This window comes from Zonotrichia albicollis, chromosome 1 (genome assembly GCF_047830755.1).
Source record: "Zonotrichia albicollis isolate bZonAlb1 chromosome 1, bZonAlb1.hap1, whole genome shotgun sequence".
NCBI classification, from domain to species: Eukaryota; Metazoa; Chordata; class Aves; order Passeriformes; family Passerellidae; genus Zonotrichia; species Zonotrichia albicollis.
The window spans coordinates 27875447-27897416 of record NC_133819.1 but is presented as its reverse complement, the minus strand read 5'-3'; the positions used below and the strand labels follow the sequence as shown (position 1 = coordinate 27897416).

Below are 21970 nucleotides of genomic sequence, written 5' to 3'. Positions count from 1 at the left end.
TTTTCAAGTTTGAAGGAGTGTTATATGATGCCTTGACATTAGTAATTATGCAAAACCTATGAACTCAGGTTAAGAATATTATCTCTTTTACAGCAAGGGAGGTAAGTTGCTCCAACAGGTTGGAGCAAATCTTTGCTTAAGGAACACAAAGAAGGAGCTCACTCTTAACTCAGGTGCTTATGTGTTTTCTCAAACACAAACAACACTCTACCAAATGTAATATCAGCCACGACTTCCCTTTGTCAGGGCCATAGATGTAGCAGCTCTGAAGCCAGACAGGTATGGTACAGAAGGGATGCATGTCTAACTGGGAAAAGAACCCAAGAAATTATGTTATGAGCATAGGGTTTGGGGAAGGATTGAGGCAAAGACAAATGTCTACACATAGTTTTTGTAGGAGACACAGTTTGGGGGAAGCAGGTTCAATACAGCCTTGTGCTAGCTGGAGAAATGAAGTTGCTGATTTCTTGGGTTTTTTAAGTAGTGGTAATATCTCAGTCTAGATTTCGTTGATGATATTGTTTCATTCATTCTTGCCCTGTGTAGTCATTGGAACAAACTTGTATCATGAAAAAAAAAAAAGAAAAAAAAGAAGCCATAAGGATTTATTTGTTCCTCCACTGACCATCTGGCTTTCATTCTCAGATCTACTTATGATCTATTGCTAAAATGACAAAACTGAGATTATTAACAATATAAAATGTCAGAATAAAAAAGTTATTTTTTTTATCCTTACTCAAAACTCTGTCTCCATAAGCCATTTAATTACCAGGTTCTGTCGAGTCCCATCTGGGTGCCAGAATAACATTACATTTAATACAGTTCATATCAAAATTCCTAACTCCAGAGGAAGAAAGGTAGTGAAACAGAACCTTCATGTTACAGTAACATTGAGAGCACTGCCCAAAAGACATACAATTAAAAAAATTGCATAGCATTTACCATATTTATGCTGCCAATAAAATGAGAATTAATATTTTAATTTAATGTAATGGTTTTTTTCTGTATCTCTCAGTATAGCTTTTCTTTGACAAAATTTCTGTTCTTTCCTATTGTTATCTTAAGAACCTGGGTATAGATTCATGAGCCAGCTAAGGTTCCCCACTTAAATCTGGCAATGATTAGGGAGCTGTTTACCTTGTAATTTTATGTAAACCCTTTTTTCACATTTCTACTCTTTACTAAAGATTAAGAGCATAACAAAAATCAAACTATGTATTGCTCAATACCCGTGCCTGACAGGGACCAATACAATCCTGCTTAGAGAAAACAGAACACACAGGTGAAATAATTCCTTGTCATGGTCTCACTTTTGTCCAATCTGATGTTTGGTTTTCCTGAGCCAGAAACTGTAGCTGTGTTTAACACTTCTTCATGTCTAACACTTCACCAGATTAACAGCCCTCAATTCCATGTAATTAATTTAGCACCAGCCTTTTAAATCTGGTGTATTACTGAATTAATATTTTAGTGGATTTTCAGATTTTTTGATTTTTTAGATATCACATTAGCAACACTACTTTGCACAAATTTGTAAAATAGTTTTTGAACATTTTGTTCACTTCTTTAAAACCAGGTCTGTGCTTTGTTCCTGTGTCAATAGACTTCTGTCAAATCAAGTCATGCTCTATTTTTTTAAGTATAATAAAAACCAATGGTGTTAACCTAAAAATTGAGATGGTCAAACCATTAGAGAGGGAAGTAAACAGGACAGCAGGCAGAGATTGTCCTTCCAGTTTTTTCAAACTATAGATGATAAAAAGAAAATTATTTTCATAATCTGCTGTGCCAAGAAAATTCCATCTGTAGATATCTTACTCCTATCCAAGAGAAAGACTTAATTTTATCTGGGGAACAGACAGGAAATATATTTTCCATTAGAGTGAGGCAGGGGGATCTGTTTTCCTCAAAATACTTATTTAAAGCCTCAACAAAGCCCACTGGGAAGGGGAAGAAAATCACATCTGCTTCTCCCTGTGAGGGGACTTCTGGTTTTTTCTTACTGTATAAAGATGCACATGAAAACAGGCATGCTGGGTGAAATCCTCAGCAAAAACCAGTGGAACATCACACAGTAAAGCCAACTGATAATCTCTGCTTCTGCTCCTTTAGAGTGCATCTGTTCTTACTGTCCCATCCCATATTAAGTCAATAAATATTTTCTTTCTCTTCAATGCAGGGAAAGGCTTACAGAAATTCACAGCTTAGCTTAGTGGAGTAGTTAAAGCTGAGGAACCCCTCTGCATGTGCTTGCTTCCTCTTATGGTCCTCAGCTGTGAACTCCCTCTTTCAGACACTATAGAGACCTTTTCATAAAACAAAGGCAAAGAATGTGCTTTTTCCTGGTTTGGTGAATGCATCTTTTTCTTACCAGGGCAGCCACGGGTTATTTGTTTTTATATTCAGGGTTATCAATTAGCCATGGACTGTGTGTAGGATGTGCCCCTTATCAGGGGTGCCATGTCTGTATTTGGACACAGCCAGAGATGGCTGCTCAGTGACCTTACTGACTCACTACCCAGAAAGCTGTTCCCACATATAAAGCAAAAACTAGGAGGAGAAATTATAGGCCCAGAAAGAAGGAACACAGATTTTAGTGCTAGGATGTGGGATTTGGGAGATTTTTAATCCCCATTCTTCTTGTGGGATTTTACTAAAACACATTTTAGTGTCTACATGATCAAAGGTTTAGGTACTAACAAAAGTAATCTAGGAATTTGAGAAAAATATTCTATTATTTGTTTCTCATCTGCATAGGTTACATATTTTAAGAGCATTTTTTCTCATCTTAGAAGATCCCATAACTTAGTCAAGACTTTTACCAAGCAATGTTGATTTTTATTTCACAAATACAGTGGTGAAATACAAATAGAATAGTGGTGCAAATACAACAGTGGTGCAAATACAAATAAGTGAAAGCCAGTAAGACTGAGTATGAAGTACACTGTTACCTATAAGATCAACATTTTGCACCTTAATCAAGTAGTATTTATTCTACAAAAGGTAAAGAATGAATTATATGTTGTCCTACTTTTTAGAAATTGCTACTAAGTGAGCTGTACATACACAAACTGCATGTGAGACAGAAAGAGATCATATTCAGTTTATCAATGTAATTACATGTCAGTGCTACATTTCAGTAAGTGTAAAACAAAGATTATTCCATTAATATTCCACTAGCCAAGGGACTTCCTAGACTTCAAAATATTCTGGCACATTCTGAGTAAATACAGCTGACAGGCCATGAATTAAGGATATAAAAATACTTGAGAAAAATAAAAGAGTAAGTGGCTGATCCAAAGATGATTGAAGTTAATAAAAAGCCTAACATTGATTTTATTTGACTCTTATTAACTCCTGGGGACATATCTCCCATGATTTACATTAACTCTTATACTGCTTATCAAAGCCAAATTACATTAGATTTTTAAACTGAAGTTTTACTGCATAAGTCAAATACAGTATATACAAGAGGTCAAATATAAAAGAGAATTAGGGACTAAAACATACTAAAGATGTCATTACTTCTGAAAGTTAAACAGACTGTCAATGCTGAGTACACTTACATGGCAGTTTAAAAAATACCCCCTACAAATTTTAAAAGCATTTTGGAAAACAAGTGTCACTCAAAAGCCCCTCAGTTTTCTGAAAAAGCCGCCAGCAGAATAAACATGAGTAAAGTTAACCTCTTGTGATGCTGCAATATTAGCCACAGAATGACCAAAATGAATAAATGCACATGATCATTACCTACTCTCTGTTTCTATTTATTTGGTGTCAAAGATAGGAAGGGGGATAGAATCAAATGTCCCATTCTGAACTGGAACAGGCAATGTGTCTTAGTGTGTCTCCCTATGTTTTAGTGACGTTTCAGGACATTAGTTTCAGAGCTGTTAAACCATGTTTTTAAATCAAATGAACCTTAGCTAAGTTAGAAGTCACACAACCTACAATTTGAAGGGAAGACTGGAATTTGACTTTAAGGGCAGAATTGATTGGACAAAGAATGTTGACAATTTATTGCTTTGGAAAGGATGAGTTCACCTACCATTCACATACATGAACTGGCACAAGCAAAAAGAAATTATTTTTACACAAAGAAGGAACTAAAAATATTAAGGGGAAAATGCAAGAAGACTCATCCCTCTCTGATCCTTTTGGATCTGCCCAGGGCTGCAGGCTATCTTTCAGCCATCTGCTCCTTACAGGAGGGGTGTTATCTGCAGGCAGCTCTTTGCAAACATTCAGCACTTGGCAATACTGCAATAACCCTTTGAAGCTCGGCAGGGAAATTTCTCCCAGCTTCCAAGTTCTGCTCACAGCTTTATTTGGAGCTATCATCCATGCTCTATCTCTGCACAGATAACAAATACAGCAACATAGATTTAAAGGGCTTATTCAGATTTACCTTGCCTTACACTACAGACGTGCTTAATGGTACAGCATGAAAAATTCATTTAAGAAAGACTTCCATTTGTTCTCTAAGCTACACAGTTGGAAAGAAAAGGTTTATAATTAATTAGATATAGTGGACAATTTTAGCTTAAGCTTAATCAGATTCTTCTCTAAGTGCTATCCTGAGTTTACAAAACCTGGCTAAGAACTTCTGAGTGTCAGAGCAAGCAAATCCCAAAGTGTCAGACCTGAGGATTCATTGTTCAGGACAGCATCCATCTACCCAGCTGTCTTCAGCTCTCACCCTCTGCTTCCCCCTGCTTGTGCCCTACCATTCACACAAATTACTGATTATTCCCAGGAGCCTACCACAAGGACTGCCTTTCTTGCAGGTGATCCTCTTACCTATCTTCCAATTGGGGGTTTGGATACAACTAGAAAAAACTTGTGTGGCTTTGTCTAGAAACAACTACTTTTAAAACTCAAGGTGATTTTTCATTTCCAGTTTACACCTGAGCAGCTATGCACACCTATTTGTACACATTTTGGCAAACACTGCTGATTGTTCTTCTTAGCTTAGTTACCAAAAAAATCTTTAATCAACCTGCTAGCCACTTGGCTGCTGCTCACTCTGGACTGTCCCTCTTATTGCAATGTGAGACAATGACATCTTGTTAAATAATGTATAGACATGTGCTTTCTATACATTAAGTTAATGATCTGAGGTGTACTGCTACAAACATCCCACTGGCATGTTAGCAATGGAAGTGTCACATGACAAAGTTGCTATGTTGGCTGGGTTTATGAGAAAATTCCCTTTTTTCCCTTGGACATTTTTCCTGGGATTCCTGTTACCCATTCCCACATGCTGGAGCTGCACAGTCATGAACTTATGCAGATAACCCTTAAACCAGAACAATCTAGTTGCAGATCCAAGAACTTAACATCAGAAGAACTGCCTTCTTTGTTATCTGAATTTTTTTAACTCTATTTTCAGCATTGCCCAAGTTGTGTTCCTTGTCATCCAACACGTCTTCTTTCTTCAATTTATCACTATGCTCTTCCCTGCCTTATAAGACAGTCATGAGTCAGCAAAAGCACTTCTGCTCAGGCTTTGTTCAAATAATAAATTTAATTTATTCATAGACGGGACTTCAGAATCCACCTTAAAATAAATATATATTTAAAAGCTTCACCGAACAGGCTGAGATTACTAAACTCTAAGTTAGCTTTGAAATTATTTTCAAAACCAACCATAAATCTTTCTTTCATTGTTAATCATGAAATCCACTCTGGCAAATTCTGCTTTGTGTTGCAGCATCTAAATGCTCCCTCGAATTGATATCATCGTTCCTTGTGCCACATTTTCAGTGGAATATTAAGCAATGACTTGGATTACATAACCATGATAGAATCTTAAATTCTTCATTCAACATACTTGGTTTTCCTCCCAAACATCCTGCTCTTTAATAATACACACATACAAAATTGTAGTTTGACTTCACATTCCATTGTAAATGAAAGAGGCGTTTTCAATTGTGTTTTCAGTAAAACACAATTTTTCCTAGCCTATGATTTACTTAATTGAAACTATGGAAATTACTGACAGAAACTATGTGAAATTCAACCTGCTGGAAAGCCCTATTCTACTATTACAAGCCCTAGAATTATCTTCGTTTTCCATAAATTCACTGTCACTGACACAACTCTATTACCCTGAGTGCCAAGAACTACTTTTGGCAAGTTGTCAGCTCTTTTAACCACAATATGCTCTTTCTCTGCTGTCACTGCAAGAGGCTACAAGGCTGATAGTAGCAGAGGGAGCTGGCAGAGGAAAACCAGTCCAGAAAAGATGAAAGGTGCCTGTACTCTAGCAGCCATTACTACCTCCTCTTTCTATCCCCTGAGTGATCCATGACAAAAGGTGCTAATCCTCCAGTAAATACCACTCCATCATGACTAGCAGGGGTCAAAGAAGTAGCTTAATGTTTAAATTTTGTCAAAGCTTCTCACATCTCTCTTTCTAGCTCTTGACTTTGTAATTTGTTTTGCAAAATATCTCTTTTAATCCTCTTGTTTTCTTTTTAAACATGTGGTTTGGGAAAGAAGTAAAGCTCAAACTAATTTCAGACATATACAGTATTTCAGGATAAGTTTGTCATATCTGCTGACAAATAATGGAGTTGAGTAAACAATTAAGAAAACTTATTGTTAAAATTTTCCCAAATTTTTAGGACAAAAGTATCTTCCTTAGACAACTGACAGGAATCCGAGACACCAGATTCAATTTTCAGGCTGTGCCAGCGATTCCTTTAAAAAACTCACTGCCATCATAGAGCTGAACTGTTTCTTGCAAGGAAGAAGCTCAGAGTATGTGAACAACAGATGACTGAGGTTACCCCAACAATGCTGCTGTGCCTCTGCCTTGACTCCAAGCCCTGATAGCTCTTCCTGCAGGCAAAGCTGCCCTGCAAAGAGCCATCCAGGTCAGTACCCCATGGCAGCAGTCTTTGCTGACCATTGTAGCCTGGCAAATGTTCAGTGGAGGGCAGTAAGGTGTGTTTTAGTGTCAGCAACTTTTATTTTTTAGATTTAGGCATACATATGCTACAGAGATTGTGAAACATTTCTGTATGCAACATTGGTGTGTGCGAAGTAGTTCAATGACTGCACAACCTCAGGCCGACAGTGGAAAATACCAGCAGTGCCAAATCTTGAATGCTGAGATTTGTCCTGCTCTTTGTCCTCTTACTGACGTCTCTGAAGAGGAGCAACTTTTAGCAAATCTTGAAGCTTGGGCTCTTGGAACTGTTAAATATTTGCTAAACTCAGTCTGTATTAATGGTAATGAAGATTCAATATAGTAAAGGTTAAAGAAATATAAAACACTCATGGTGGTCCATCAAAGGACCAATTAGCAACTGGGTCTTCTTCAGCATTTTACTACATCAGAAAATAAATACAGCTCCGGGTCGGACATTGCTCATGATGCCGATCTGTTTGGGTCTGTTTGGACCTCTTTGGGATACGGACAAGCACCTTCACAAAGCCCCAGACAAGAACCAAGGACTGTTTGGTTCGTTTTTTCGCACAGAGTCCCCATGAGGGAGCCCGGGGCAGGGGATGCCACAGCGGCAGGGCTGAGGCGGCCCCAGAGCCGGGCCGGGGCACGGACACCCCCTCGGCCGGTCTGGGTCGGGCCAGGGGCGGGCCGAGGCCCCCGAGGGAGGGGCTGCGTGGAGGAGCGGGGTGGGCGCGGGGAGCGGCCGCAGGCACCGGGAGCTGCCGGCGGGCCGGGAGCGGAGCGGAGCTGAGCGGATCGGAGCGGAGCGGCGGGGCCATGCCGGGGGCCGCGCCCGCAGCCCTGCGCCTCTGGCTCGGCGCGGCCGTGCTGGGCTGGCTGGCGGCGGCCGGGGCCCGCCAGAGAGGTGAGGGAGCCCGGGCACAGGGAAGGGCAGGTGAGCGGGCCGGAGGGGCGGGCGCGGGCGGCTCCTGTGGCAGGGACAGTGCCGGGTTCCCCCCGGCCCCGCACCGCCCGGCTCGGGGCTGCGTGCCACAGGTGTCACTGGAACGGGCTGAACTGTGTACCTGCCGCGATAGGAACTGCCCTTGCCACAGCGCACCTGCGGGGAAAGCCTGCCCAGAGGAACTCCAGGAGCCAAGGTGCTGGGTCTCCCACCCTCTCTCCTGTGTTGGAGCGCAGGCAGTGCCTTGGCACATCCTCACCTGGGAGCTCTGCTAAACCCGTGTCCGAGTAGCTTCAAGTTTCGGATAGAAAATCTACATCAAGTGTAGAAACAATAACGTATTGCAATGAGAGCTACTAGAAAACGTTCTATAAACGTGTATGTTACAGTTTCATAAAAGTTATGAGATTATTTGCTACCTTTGCACAGCATTTCGGTGGATGTGAACAGATGTGGCTGAAAAGTGTTTTAACACCAGTTTAATTAGGTTATTTGTAAAGATGTACTAATTTGTGCATGTTGATTCGATTTTCTTCATTGGTCCATGCATAGGAGTCACCATGTTCCTGTTCCATGGGATGGCAATACTGTCATTGCTACAACATTTTTGCTCATGTTCTTTTATAGGCCATATAAAGAAAATGCTATTTTTTAGGTAGTTACAGTAATTTTTATGTTCTCCTTTAAAAGCATTACTCTAAAAAGTTGTTCCGGGATAACTTCTTCCAAAATGTGAGCTTTTTTCTATTTTATTCTTTTGGAAGAGTTTAGATCCACAAATACTTTTGTTAAATTCAGTCATAGCTGTAATTTCTGCCCTGGGATTTTGGTATGCTGTATCCTTTGCAGTCAGTAGATGCAATAAAAAGCACATTCATGCTCACAGTGGGCACTTACTAAAGACCCTGTTAGTTTATCAGGGGTCATTTGCCAGACCTCAGCCTTTGGGCAGCAGGGCTTATACGCTTAAAAGCTATTTGTACCTGAGGGACTGAATTGCCAGTGCTGCCACTCTGTCCTTGCCTGTCTGTACTTGGCTGTGGCTCATTTTCCCTTCTCTACTCCAGTTGGTACCCAGCAGTCCTCTGTTCCTTACTGTTCCATTGGGTTGGAAACATTCTGGACAGGTGGAAAGTCATTGACCCCTCTTTGCACATGGATGGAATAGAGATGGGAATGGGAAGTTGAAAAGCCCTTCCTTTGTGGAACTCATTTTCCACCCCAGTGCCTCAGAGATAGCCATCAGGAGCCACTTCAGATCTCTTTGTGGCAAATGAGCTCCTGTGTTGACTTCAGGAACCTCTTTGACTTTTGGTTAAGGTGTTCAGAGGTATTATGTGGCTCAGGTTACAGCAGCCATGGTAGAAACCTCAACATGTTTGCAGAAATTGCATCTGTATCTTTCCCAAAAGGCTCGTCCTCTTGCACGTGTGTTTAAGATGTTGCAGTTTAGGTTCATATTTCTCAGTATCCATCAGGACCAAGGAAGTCTGGGATGGATCAAAGCAAAGCTCACTGCTCTAATCCTGAAGACAGTCACGAAAAAGCAAATATGGAATCAAATTCTTCCTGATGTGCAGAGAGACAAACTGAAGAAAGGTAGAGAGTCATGAGCAGTATATATATAAGGTGTTTGTGGAAAGAAGCACAGAATGTGATAAAATAAACTCAAATGCTAGGGAATTATCTGCATGCTTTCCCAGGATGGTCTGCTTTTTTTCAGCAGACAGTGTAGTCTGGACAATGTAGTCTGTAGTAACTGGACCACCAAACAGAATGGGAGAGTTACAACTTTCTAGAAACAAGTCTTTCCTAATAACCTATTGATAACCTTTTGTGTGTATGTCCTCTAGTTTAAGTGAAAACACAGTATACAGTCTACAAAGGAGACTGGATGTCATGGTCTCATTTCTCAAGTACTCATTTGTATATTTTATAATTGAACTTTCACTATTCTGTAGCAAATATTTAAAATGAAACTTATTAAATCACTAATACATTTAAAGGTCCATAAAAGAACTAAAAATAATATTCCCATGTATATGGAAAGGTTTTTGTCAAGAGCCATCATGAGTAAATGCTAAATTTTGTTAAAAGTTACATGAGTTTTCTGGTTTGTGTCAGAACACGTTAGGATTTTTTGTGATGAAGTCAAGCCACGCCAGTAGCACAGAAATCTTCCCCTAATTTAATGTTCCTCACATCCTGGGCAGAGCTGGTGGGTAATCCTGCCCTGTAGGTAACCTTCCTTAGCACTTCAAAGCTATCAGAACCTGTTTTCAGATTCTTATAATTTTGTCAGATTTGAATCATCAGGAAGCCTACAAGAAAAATAGAGAAACATTGTTTACAAGGGTGTGTAGTGACAGGGCAAGTGGTGGTGATTTCAAACTGAAAGAGACTAGCTTTATATTAGATATTAGAAAGACATTCTTTGCTGTGAGGGTGGTGAGGCACTGGAACAGGTTGCCCAGAGAAGCTGTGGCTGCCCCATCCATGGAAATGTTCAGGGTCAGCTTGAATGGAGCTCTGAGCAACCTGGTCCAGTGAAAGGTGTCCCTGCTTGTGTCATGGAAGTTGGAACTATATGATCTTTAAAGTCCCTCTAAGCACAAACTGCTGTATGAGTGTATAAAATTGCTGGGTGTTAGACAGAGGCAAAGCTTTTCTGGAGCATTTCAGCAAAGTCACTATTCATCATTCTGAGAATAATATTTGAAATAATCTTATATCAAAATCTGTTTTTATTTAAGGCATCCTGAATAAGGAAATCATTATTTCAGTGGAAAATGTGGTCAACTCCCTCTTAAATGCTTCTGGTTGGAGCAGATCTGTTCTGCAGGGGTAATGTTTTTGCAGAGAACACGACATTAATTTTTGTGTGTCTGTCCATAAACATGATAATTTATTTGTTTTTGCTATTGCTGAAGTTAGACAGCACTTCAGTTCCACTCAGGTGTGCAGAAAAGTTGTTTTTATTTGTGTTATTGATGATGACAGTTATTTTTAGTTGTTTTTCAGAATGAAAAAGAAAAAAGAAAAAAAAATCAACCAGTGTTAACACAACATAAGATTTCCAAACAATAACTATGAAAATATTAGCATGCTTCTAGAAAGGATAAAAGGATACACTGGATTCATAAAGAGCTGGATGGCCTTTTAAAGTGATATGCATAATAATAAGAAACTTATAATTTGATCTTTAGTAGGATTTATAACCCTATTACAAGTGACTACAGTCAGCTGTTTTAAAGATCTATCAAATGATGATCTAATTAAACTGTGGAGGAAAAGAAAATAAGGACTTGTCTCATGTCTAGCCTGATATATTAATGGAGAAGGTAACAGATATTAATTGTTTCAGGAGTGATTCAGTTACAGGAAAGAAAACTAATGAGGGTGCTGTATGAAAGGGAGAATTCCAGTGAAAAATAGAGAACAGGAAGAAACTTTCATCATGGTTCGTAAACTGCTTGTGCTGTAGCTTGCTTGGAAAACATTTCAATAACACACATGACTGACCTGTGATTCTTCAAGGGCTTTTCTCTAAATTCCAGTGAAGGGTAAGTTCCCTGTAAGGTCAAATTGTGTGGACATGAATAGCCCACAGGCTACTACAAGAAACTCAGAAGCACAGTGGTGGCACAGTCAATCACTCTGACTTCCAGCTGCCCTTAGAGGATAGAAGATAAAGCTATTGTTACCTGCCTGGGTAGCCTAAAGCTGCATCAGATTAAATCTTTAGTCTTTGAAAGACTGTAGGATTCTCATACTGTGCCTGTGCTGAGAGAGATAAAGTGTATTCCTTCACTAGGGCATCTTCTCCATTTAAAGGTGGGGAATTACCTGATTTTGAAACTGTTTTATAATTGTGGTTATCTAGAACAACATGAAAAATGTGGAAGATACTAAACTATTTTATAGTAATAGGCTAAAATGTTTCTAATCAGTAACACAATTATACCATGCAAAGTATACAACAAATACAGACACACCTGGGACCAAAAGCTGGAGATCAGAGCATTCATATTCAAAATGTAACATTTGACAGCTTTGCTTACAGCTGCATCTTTAAATTCAATGCATAATGAAGGCAAAAATTAAGCTTCACTGTATCAGTCAGTATAACCCAAATTTCTGTTCACAGTTAGCATCAATTGATATTCATTTTAAAAGCAAGTTAAATAGATAGGTATACTTTTATTGTCACTTTATATATAAATGTTCTCTTACTTTATTTTTCCATTCTTTCACTTTCCAAGCAGATTCCTGCACAAGAATGAGTATTCAGTATGTTGTATGTAAATGTGCCATTAGCCAGAACTTTTGTTGTCACTGTTTTCGAGAGAAGTCAACTCACATGCCAGATCAGACTCAGAAATTCTGACATTCTGCTTTATTTCTAAATGAGTTTATGTTAAAAAAAAACAAAAACAAAAACAAAACAAAAAAACCAAAACCAAACAAACCAACCAAATAAAAACAACTGTGGTAAAGACCGCTTCAGATTCTGATCCTTCATTTTATCTATGAGAAAATTTGAGAGATTTTTCGAGGCCACAAGGTCACTTAGGTGTCAAAAAATATGTTTGGCAGTTGTGTTTCTTTATTATAATTTAGTATGTCATTAATGCAAATTTACTTAAGATGTCTAATCAAGTATCTACCCATTTTAACACACACTTTTGCTATGTTTGCCTGTATACGTGCAAACTGCATGCAACTATCCAGCTATCTCTCATGCATTTGAGGGAATAGTTCATTTCATGCAGAGGAGTTCTGTAAAATGGTAATCTATTATGAAAAGACTTTTGGATAAACCTTACTCCTACTGAGGTAAGTTTTGTATTCTCATGTATCTGACACTTCATTTGTATTCAGATTTCATAAATATAAGTAAAACTGGAAAATAAGAATCCAGGTAGAATGTACAAACATATTCCTTCCCACTGGTTTTGCATCTAGGGTAAATGCCTATGTGGTTGTTGCTGCGTTTATTGTCCACTAAAAGAAGGAAAGTTATGACATAATGAATTCTGTTAAATTTCAAGAGTGCTAACATGCAAAGTTGTTGTTACTAGAACTTCAATATCTTCTTTCATAAATTTAGTTTTGCATAATATTGCAACATATCCTTGTTTTCCTTTAAAAATGCTTAACATCTTTTCTAAAATACTTGTTAGGTGTTCTATCTTGATACTCTAAATGCTCTTGCTCCACAGTTCTGGAATGCTCTCCTGGTGGACATCAGATCCTGCAGAGCCCTTACCGAAGTGTGCATTTTGATTCATCCCACCTCCAGCAGTCAGCTATTCAGGATTTAATCTGTGACCATTCCCTGACTCCAGGATGGTATCGCTTCATGATTTTTGATAAGCCTGCTGAGATGCCAACCAAGTGTGTGGAGGTATTGTTACAAATAGTTTCAGTCTGAGAAATAGATATTTTGTGAAGAATTTTTCAGTAGGATAGGTATAAAACAGAGTATGATTATGGGGACTGATGTGGAGCACTGCAAAGTTCCTAACTTCTCTAAATACTTGATTATATTAAAATGTGTTAACTGGAAAATTAATTCTTAAGTCTTGAAAATTTTACGCTGAATGGGCAATAACAGAGGATAATAAGTCAAATCCCTTTTAGAGCACTCAAAAACTGTAATTTCCACTCAGTGTCAAAGAAATTTTCTCAGTAGCAGCATAGCAGGGCAATCATGTTGTAAATGGAACTGTGTGATGGTCAGTGTGTCAGGAAGGCCCTGTGAGAGCAGTATAAAGGCTTGCAGCCACATGACCCCAGTAATTGTGGAGCTTTTAAAGTCATCATGTCACAGAAAAGAGATTGCTCCTAAAGCGACTTGAACTAACAGAGCTAATTGAATATTAGTTGCCTTGTCATCTGCAAGCCTCCAAAGACTCAAGAGTTGCTTGAAATATTTAATACTTCAGATGACTAGTTCTTTATTTCAGAGCTTATTTGTAGCTTTATTTTGGAGCTTTGTTATATTCTAAGGAGATACATCTTTTTAGTTTCCCCTTTTTAAGACATTCATTTCCTCAAAGAACCTAAAAATGTCATTAGGATATTGTAGCCTTGATTTTTCTACTGAATTGAAATTTCCTTGTCACAGTCTCTTAAAATTAAGTGCTTTTAAATGAATACAAAACAGTTCAAACATACATGGATCAGCTGCCCACATCTCTTAAAAGAAATCCAAGAGGTTAGTTGAGCCTTCAGTTGATGGCAAAGGGCAGATAAAACTTTAACACTTTTAGTTGATCCTCAGTGTACTCCTGCTCTGCACTGCATTTGCTGTGCTCTGATAGCATCCCACAGTCACTTACTGTAGGGTGATGGTGCAAAGTAGCTCACTAAGCCATGACACAGCTGTGAGCTTTTCTGAGCAAAGCACTCAGATGTGGCTTCCTGTTGAGTTCTTCACACACTAAATTATAGCCTGTCTTTAGAAACAAGCACAAATTCACTCACACACACTCGTGCACACTACTCACACTCGTGCACACTACTCACACTCACACACTCCTGCACACTTGCACTCTTGCACACTCGGACTCTTGCACTCACACTCACACATTCAACACTCACTCCCTTGCACATTACTCACACTCACACACCCTTGCACACTCACTCACACTCTTGCATGCTCACACTCATGCACATGCTTGCACAATACTCACACTCACACCCTTGCACACTCACACCCTTCACACTCATGCACACCCTTGCACACTCACACCCTTGCACAATACTCACACTCTTGCATTCACACTTGTGCACACTCTTGCACACTACTCGCACACACACTCTTGCACACTCACACCCTTGCACAATACTCACACTCACTCACACTCTCGCACACTCACTCACAAATTCACTTAAGTCTCTTTTGTGTGTATTTGTATTCAGCCTTGAGGAGGAAAGTCAGCAATCCCTCTGTTATACTGGCTGAACTTTGCTGAAAGCTCATGCGAGTAATTAATTACAAATGTACCTCTAATTAAGGCACAGCATTAACCATTTCCTGATGTTTTTCTCTGGTGCTGAAGATGAATCACTGTGGGACTCAGGCCCCTGTCTGGCTGTCTCTGAGGGAGTCAGAATCCATGCCTGGACCTGGTGAGATGAAGCAGTTAACAGCCTGTGCTACATGGCAGTTTTTCTTCAGCACTTCCAAAGACTGCTGCCTGTTCCGAATCCCCGTCATGGTCAGGAACTGCGGGGATTTCTTTGTTTACTTTCTGCAGCCCACCCAAGGGTGCATGGGGTATTGTGCAGAAGGTGAGAAAATGCATGCTCTAACTCAGCTAAGTGTGTGTTTATGAGTAGGTGTTTTTCTGATTTATATCTGTCTGCTATTTGGTGGAGTGGAAATGTCAGGAAATAGTTATGCTAAAATTTCTTGCAATCCTTGCTTGTAATATTGATATGATAGGAGAAATGATCTGAAATGGTGAAGTGGATTCACTTCACCCCTCTTCAACTTACATGTAGCATTTGACTAATTTTCAAAGACCAGAAACTTAGGAATTGAAATTTTCCATATAATGAGCTGGGGTTATAAGACACATCTAGAAGTCAAAATTCAGTGTACCAAAATTCAGTGTAGTTCATGGCACTCACACTGTTCAAATAGCCATTAGTGAACATGCATAGAATTTTGTATCAGAATAAATTTTGTCTTAAGAACTTGAGCAAACTGTGTTTATATCAATTATTATTTAGCACTGTTAAGAGTATTTTTCTTGTTGTAATTCTTATCATCTTTCTGGAGTGTATACATGTTGTTGCTAGAAGAAAATCAACATAGGAATCCTATACTGATACATATTTTATTAGTTCTGTGAGAACTTTGCAATGTCTCCTACTGTCTTGGATGCTTGTGCTGCAAAAGTATGTTTGTGTTGGCAGCTCAAAACTTCAGCATTTCATTATTCATGACAGATTTTTCAGATAAGCAAGCCGGGGTTAAATCCTTAGAGTTATAAATACTGTGAAACAGTGACAAATTTGTGTAGTAGGAAATTGTTATTAGCTCATAGAACACACCATTATGAAAATACTAGCAGGTTTTTCATGCATCATATGCTGTATTGCTTGGAGTCATGTTCTCTGTTACTGACTACTTTCAAAAGCTTAGTAGCAAATCTATCAGTGGGCTTTCTGGTGCCTTGTTGGCCCATCATTATACCTTTAGATCCAAATTTTAAGACATTCTCCAAGGGTTCAGCAAGCATGTGCCTGAAGCAGTGAAGAGCTCTTGCACACTAGGGCTTGCATTTACTTTGGATCCTGGCACTTGATGAGGAAAGAAAATATACAAAACCACAGCTAGACAGCAAACTAGCAAATTTTTACTATCTCAAAACAAAGCAGGCAAAAAGCATAACTCTGATTTGCCTCTACTGAACACTGTAAATCTGAAACACATTTTGAGTTTAAATGCACGTATTTAAGATGACGTTGTCATGTGAAGTACATTGTACTGTTGAACTGCTTTTTGTATCTAGGTTACCATGTGGCCAGTGTTTTTTCTTTAACACTTGACAGCTCTAAATACCTGATGCAAATTTTCTATCTGTCCTCTACGTGCTAAGGAATTCAAATGTTATACCACTGAAGTGTGGAACAGCAAAGTCTGCTCTTTAGTCTTTTTGGTTAATGGGATTTCCAGTGTTGCTGCTGCCCTTCTGATGTAGTTTGGGTAGAATGACTAACTGGCATTTTCATGTTTAAGTCAAGTTCTACTTATTTTTCTGTAGCATTCAAAATACAAAACAATAGCAATGCACAAGCAATTTTTCTTAGGCTTTTGTAGGGAAGGTGATTTTTTTTCAAAGCTGGTCTGTGCTGAATTTTGCTGTCCAGGGTTACAGTTAAAGAATAAGTGTTCAGATGTGAATTTGGAGAGACAAAATATATATTTAAGAGAATAGCATAATTCCTTCTTATTCACTAGCAGCATGTGTAAGCATTGGCTGAGCGCATGAGCAGTAAAAGTTGTAGAGGTGGTAGAATGTTCTGTACCCTTCCTCATAGATTTCTAGCAGAAGACATTGTGCTCACTGCTGTCATAGCTGTTAATGGATCAGATTACAAGATTGCTTCTATTCTGAATTTTTGCACTTCAGTTAGTGTTTTGTGACATTTGGTCTATAAGAGCACTGCTGTTCATATTCTGTATGTGAATATACAATGTAAAAACACTGTGTAGTTGTTTCAGATGCAAGGCCAAAGACCTGTGATCCCGAGGGAATGGAAATTGAAGGCGTCTGTAGCAGTGAGTATTTTGTTTTGATTTTCCAGATTTTCTATGCATCTGTGACCCAATAATGTCAGCACTTAGTGATATTCTGACTTGAATAATAACATGTTCATGTTATCAACAGTATTGCTTGGTTTGTGGCAGAATGAGCAGTTTGGAGGTAATTTCAGACAAACTTGGATTACAAAAGTTCTTTCTCAGAATATTTTGAATAGGTGTCAAAATGTAACTGTAATGATGCTGAATGATTCTTCAGGAGTAAAATATAAGAGGAATCTATGAATTATGTTGTTACTTTTTCTGTTTCTTTCTAAATAGCCTTTTTCTTTTTCCTTTTTTCTTTTTCTTTTCCCCAATTTCATCATAAATAGTGAAATTATTCTTCTTGTTGTAAGGCACATTCCCTTGCATGTTGCTCTCTCCTGCCTGGTAAAATAATTAATTGCGTTTTATTCTCTTGTTTATGTTTTTGGTTTAGATTTATTTGGATTGAGTTTTTTTCCCTCTTTAGCACCTTCCTGTTGTCTAGAATGTAATCAAAAGCTCATAGAGAGTTTTCTCTCCATTTAATAATTATTAGCAGGAAGATACATATTTTTCTTTGATTCTCTTAAGAAATTATGTAGCATTTCCACATATAAAAAAGGTAACTATTATTAGTGTATTATTTGGCAAAAAATATGTCAATGCCATTGTATCCAATACTGATATTGTGCAGAATAAAAAGCACAGACCACACTTCTGTTTCACCAGGTAACCTGGCTCCTACATCATCTCCAGCTGTGCCACCACCACTTCCATCTGTTCCTGAAGTTGTAGCAGAGATGATCGAAGGCAGCATCTACCTAAGGTGTACCTTTGGCATTCCTTTTGCTAACAGCTCTGTTGGGTTCATTGTCACCTGGTCAAGACTTTCTCCTGAAGGTGTGAAAGAAGAAATTACACATGAAACAGCAGTTCATACCTTCTCACTTCTAGAACTTGATGGGATAAATGTCAGACTTGGAGACAGAGTATGTTAAAACATTATTATTATTATTTCTTTGTGTATTTGTAAATATGGCTCAGTAGACCCTAACAGTTTCTAGAGAGGGGTCCAGCACCTTCCTGTATAATTTTTCTTGGCAGCAGCCTACTGCCTCTACTTACTTATACCAGCTGCCCATATGGATATGTAAATATCCCAGAAATGTAACTACCACTGCCTCTGAGATTTTGAGACTGATTGTCTCAATGCGGTGCAGTGTCCCTCCAGGAAGATTTTTTATTCAAATAATGTAAATTAAGAAGATTTTTGGATACAGCTGCATCTCAGTGAGAGACTGTAAGAGCCAGAGGTTGTGGAAAGCTGTGTTGTTGATTCATTAGATGTATATTTTTCTCTGGATGTGCGTTTGTGTCTAGGATTTATGTTTTAATCTATGCCATCAAAAGCAGTGTGATGCCTTACCTTCCGTTGTACCAGAATGAAGACTTAGGGTCTCATGGTAACTTTGAGAAGCCTAAGCATTGGAAAATCAATACATCTTTCACCTATATATACCAAAATAGAGGTTAATTTTTCCTGGAGAAAATAAAACAAAAAACAAAACATGGTTGGCATGCATATGTATGTTCAAGGCAAAGCCAGGCTGCCAGGATGGCTTATAGACAGAAATAGCGATTTTTATTCCCTGAAAATCATTTGGAGACTTTGTGAAGACTTGCCTGACAGTGTTGGCTTGGTGACAGTCAAAAGGAAAGGCACCATCATAAGCTGTCTCCTGCTGCTATGAATCACTTTTTTTTTCAGGATCAGAAATACTGCATATATGGTCAACACATCTCAAAATGGATACAGCAAAATAAAAACAAATGCCAAAACAAACACCAAACCAAAGCAAAATTACAGTGTCTAGTAGCATGAAACTGGTTTAGTGGAGGGAAGTCAAACTGAATTCCTCATCCTGAAGAAGATTATCCAGGTCTATAACATCAGGAAAAATATAATCTAAGATCTGATGGTCACTAAATAAAATTAAAAAGCAAAAGCTATGAAATACAAAAAAAAGTAGTGAATAACTTGTAAACAAGTGTAAAATACATTTTCATAGATGTCATTAGTTGTAGAAATGCTCCGGAAAAGATTTTTAAGGTATTCATTGAATATGATTTGTGTGCAGCCATTAGTTGAATATATCTCTGCACCACTGGTAGAATATGCCAGGAAAAGGTCCTAGGATGCTCAGTCTGTTTCTGCTTCTTTTCTTTAGGAGTATTTACCTTTTACCAGTGGCAACTGGTACCTTGTGGTGCAACCAGAAGACTGGCCATGATGAATCATTGAACTGACCATGATGGCAAAGTTTTGTCTTCATGTGACCACTTCATACCAAAAATATATTATTTTATTCTGCTTTTACCCTGCAGGTCTACTGTAGCAGCTCTTCTTTTTTCATGGAGAAGCCAGATATACAAAGCTCTTCAGTTGAGAGCAAGGAATTTTTTGCTGGAATTGAGGTAACTTTGTAAAAACATGATGTGGTAGGAATTTTTGAGTATTGCTACAGCAGTTAGTCTTCTGACTAGAAAACACTTAAAATGTATAAACTGTGAATTAATTGAGCCTGTTGTCAGCTGAGGTGGACTTAAATTTGTCCAAAAGCAAGAGTCACAGTGGTTTTTGTGCTCCCAGGTACTCAAGGTGCAGGAAGGCTGAGTTGGCACCTTGCACACACAGTGCAAACCACACACAGGTTTCCAGCACTAGAGCCAACTGGTGCTGTGCTCATAAAGTTTGGGGGCACAGCCTGAGCCAGTCTGGTCTGGGCTTGGAGAGGGGTAGCTGGGAGGTGGGCTGTGCTGTACTGCCTGGTCAGAGGCCAAGCACCAAACTAGTTTTAGTTCCTGCCGTGGATAGAGCTATAGGGACCTGTTTGCTGGCCAAGAATGGGATCCCAGTCCTGGCAGGACAGACTGCATGTCAATAATTACATATTGGGTATAGTCCTGCTGACTTAGCCTGAGCCTGTTCCTGTAGGATCAGGGCCCAGATTTCTCTCAGTTCTGCAGTGTACCCTGCAAGGAGGCAATGTGCTCTCTCTGTTTCCCTGTGAGGCTGCGTTCAGGACCCCACCCACCCTACCTCGCTGAGGCCCCTGTTACTATCTCTAATTGAGTTTCTGATTAGAGATTTTCGGTGATCCTTATTGCAGGCTTGCAGAGAGGAATCCTAGGAGAAATATGGTGCTTCCAAATTCTTTTGGAATTGTTACCTTTAGGTAGCTTCCCACTTCCTACCTCCCACACTAGGTAGCCTCCCACTGCCTTCCACTCACCCACTCACTGTCCGCTTTGAAAGTACACACAGCTGTTTTAATCTTAGATTCCAAGTGTTACTTATTTTTGTGGTGAAGATGTGGTTTTCTAACGCCCTCCTTTTTAGCTAACCCTTTTTCTTGCCTTTTCCCTATCCTTGTCCCTTTACTCACCTCTTCAAGACTGTGGCTGCTGTGTCTGCATCTTCTCCTCATTATGCTGCTGCTCCTCAGCCCATGTAAATAAGCACTCCTAGCTGATTAGGAAGCAGTGCTGCAGTTTACTCACAAAGATTGCATTTTAAGCACAATTTCTTCTGTGCTAGATACATCCAGAAACATACAATATATCAGAAGATGGGAAGGAATACAGACTGACGATAGAAAGTAGCATTCCTATTCCTTGTCCTGAATTTAGCCAGCTAAAAAGTGACTGCAAAATCTCATTAACATTATACAGTGTTGATGAAGGTAAGTATTACCTTGATTTTGTTACATTTTGTATATTTATTTTTGTATATTTTTTTATAAATACTGTGCTGGTTTCCTTCTTCAGAGAAGTGGTTACACTGTAAAATACTTTCTAAAATGTTGAAGTATTCAGAGTCTGATGCTGCTGCAAAATATGAAAAAAATACTTGTTGAAGTTTGCAGGTGTTCTGGTAGACATTGATATCAGAGCTACATTCTTTAACTTGAATAGAATACTGTAATACTTATAAAGTTTATAATTCAGGTAATTTTGTGTACATGTTGCATTGCAAGTATTATATATGCAGTCATGAAGTCATCATTTTTTACTCTTATAGACATTTTCTGTAATATTTTCTCAAGCACAAATCCTGTGAACCAGGAGCCTTGCCTATGCAGACAACCTTTTTTTTTTTCATATTATCAAGCCTATCATGATTTCCATTTGCCTGTCAAACTGGGGAATGCAAAAACATTTTCTCGGGTGTGTATATGAAGAGGTAGATAGGAGGTTTTTTGCATGACCAAACCAAATCCAAGAAAAATGCATAATTATTTTAATTTATGAAAGTGTGTGTAAATAAGTTAGTATCTACATTAGTTAGTATCTCCATATGTAGTATGGAGAATGTGACTTACTTAGAGAAGGAACTCACTAATGATATATTTTCTTTAAAACAGGTAAAGAGCAGTTAGGTCTAAACTTGGCTCTTTCTTCTTGTCATGTGGATCTTCTCCAGAAATCCTGCAATGATGGAATCTGTAGTCAAGCTGTAATTTATTTCAGTGCTGTGACAGACTTCATGCAGGATGGAGACAGGATTACCAGAATTGCAGTCAAACCTGTATCCAGTGAGAATTTCCTGTGGAATGGCTATGTTCCAGAAAGCACACAGGTTGAAAATCCTTGTGTTAAGATCTGTAAACTGTCCAGAAGTGTGGCTGGTGTTAGTGAAGCTTTTATTTCAGTTGTGACTTGCTGAGTCACACCAAAATTTTTAAGTGCTTTGTTTTTTCTTGAAATTCTGTGTTCTCATTTGAATATTTTGTCGTACATT

The 21970-nt window shown here is 38.8% G+C and overlaps 1 protein-coding gene across 2 annotated transcripts in view; it reads left to right on the top strand.

Moving 5' to 3' along the window:
* The first annotated feature begins 7482 nt into the window (after nucleotides 1-7482).
* Nucleotides 7483-21970, top strand: part of VWDE (von Willebrand factor D and EGF domains) — a 38082-nt gene continuing 23594 nt past the window's right edge. The window contains exons 1-8 of one of the 2 annotated variants that reach the window (XM_074536680.1): nucleotides 7483-7853; nucleotides 13085-13269; nucleotides 14930-15161; nucleotides 17095-17160; nucleotides 17899-18158; nucleotides 19555-19644; nucleotides 20768-20912; nucleotides 21594-21808. In XM_074536680.1, the coding sequence (XP_074392781.1) occupies nucleotides 7736-7853; nucleotides 13085-13269; nucleotides 14930-15161; nucleotides 17095-17160; nucleotides 17899-18158; nucleotides 19555-19644; nucleotides 20768-20912; nucleotides 21594-21808 (1311 nt within the window). In that variant the 5' untranslated portion in view covers nucleotides 7483-7735. The remainder of the gene's footprint in view (nucleotides 7854-13084; nucleotides 13270-14929; nucleotides 15162-17094; nucleotides 17161-17898; nucleotides 18159-19554; nucleotides 19645-20767; nucleotides 20913-21593; nucleotides 21809-21970) is intronic. The other variant, XM_026799404.2, reaches the window with a different exon arrangement.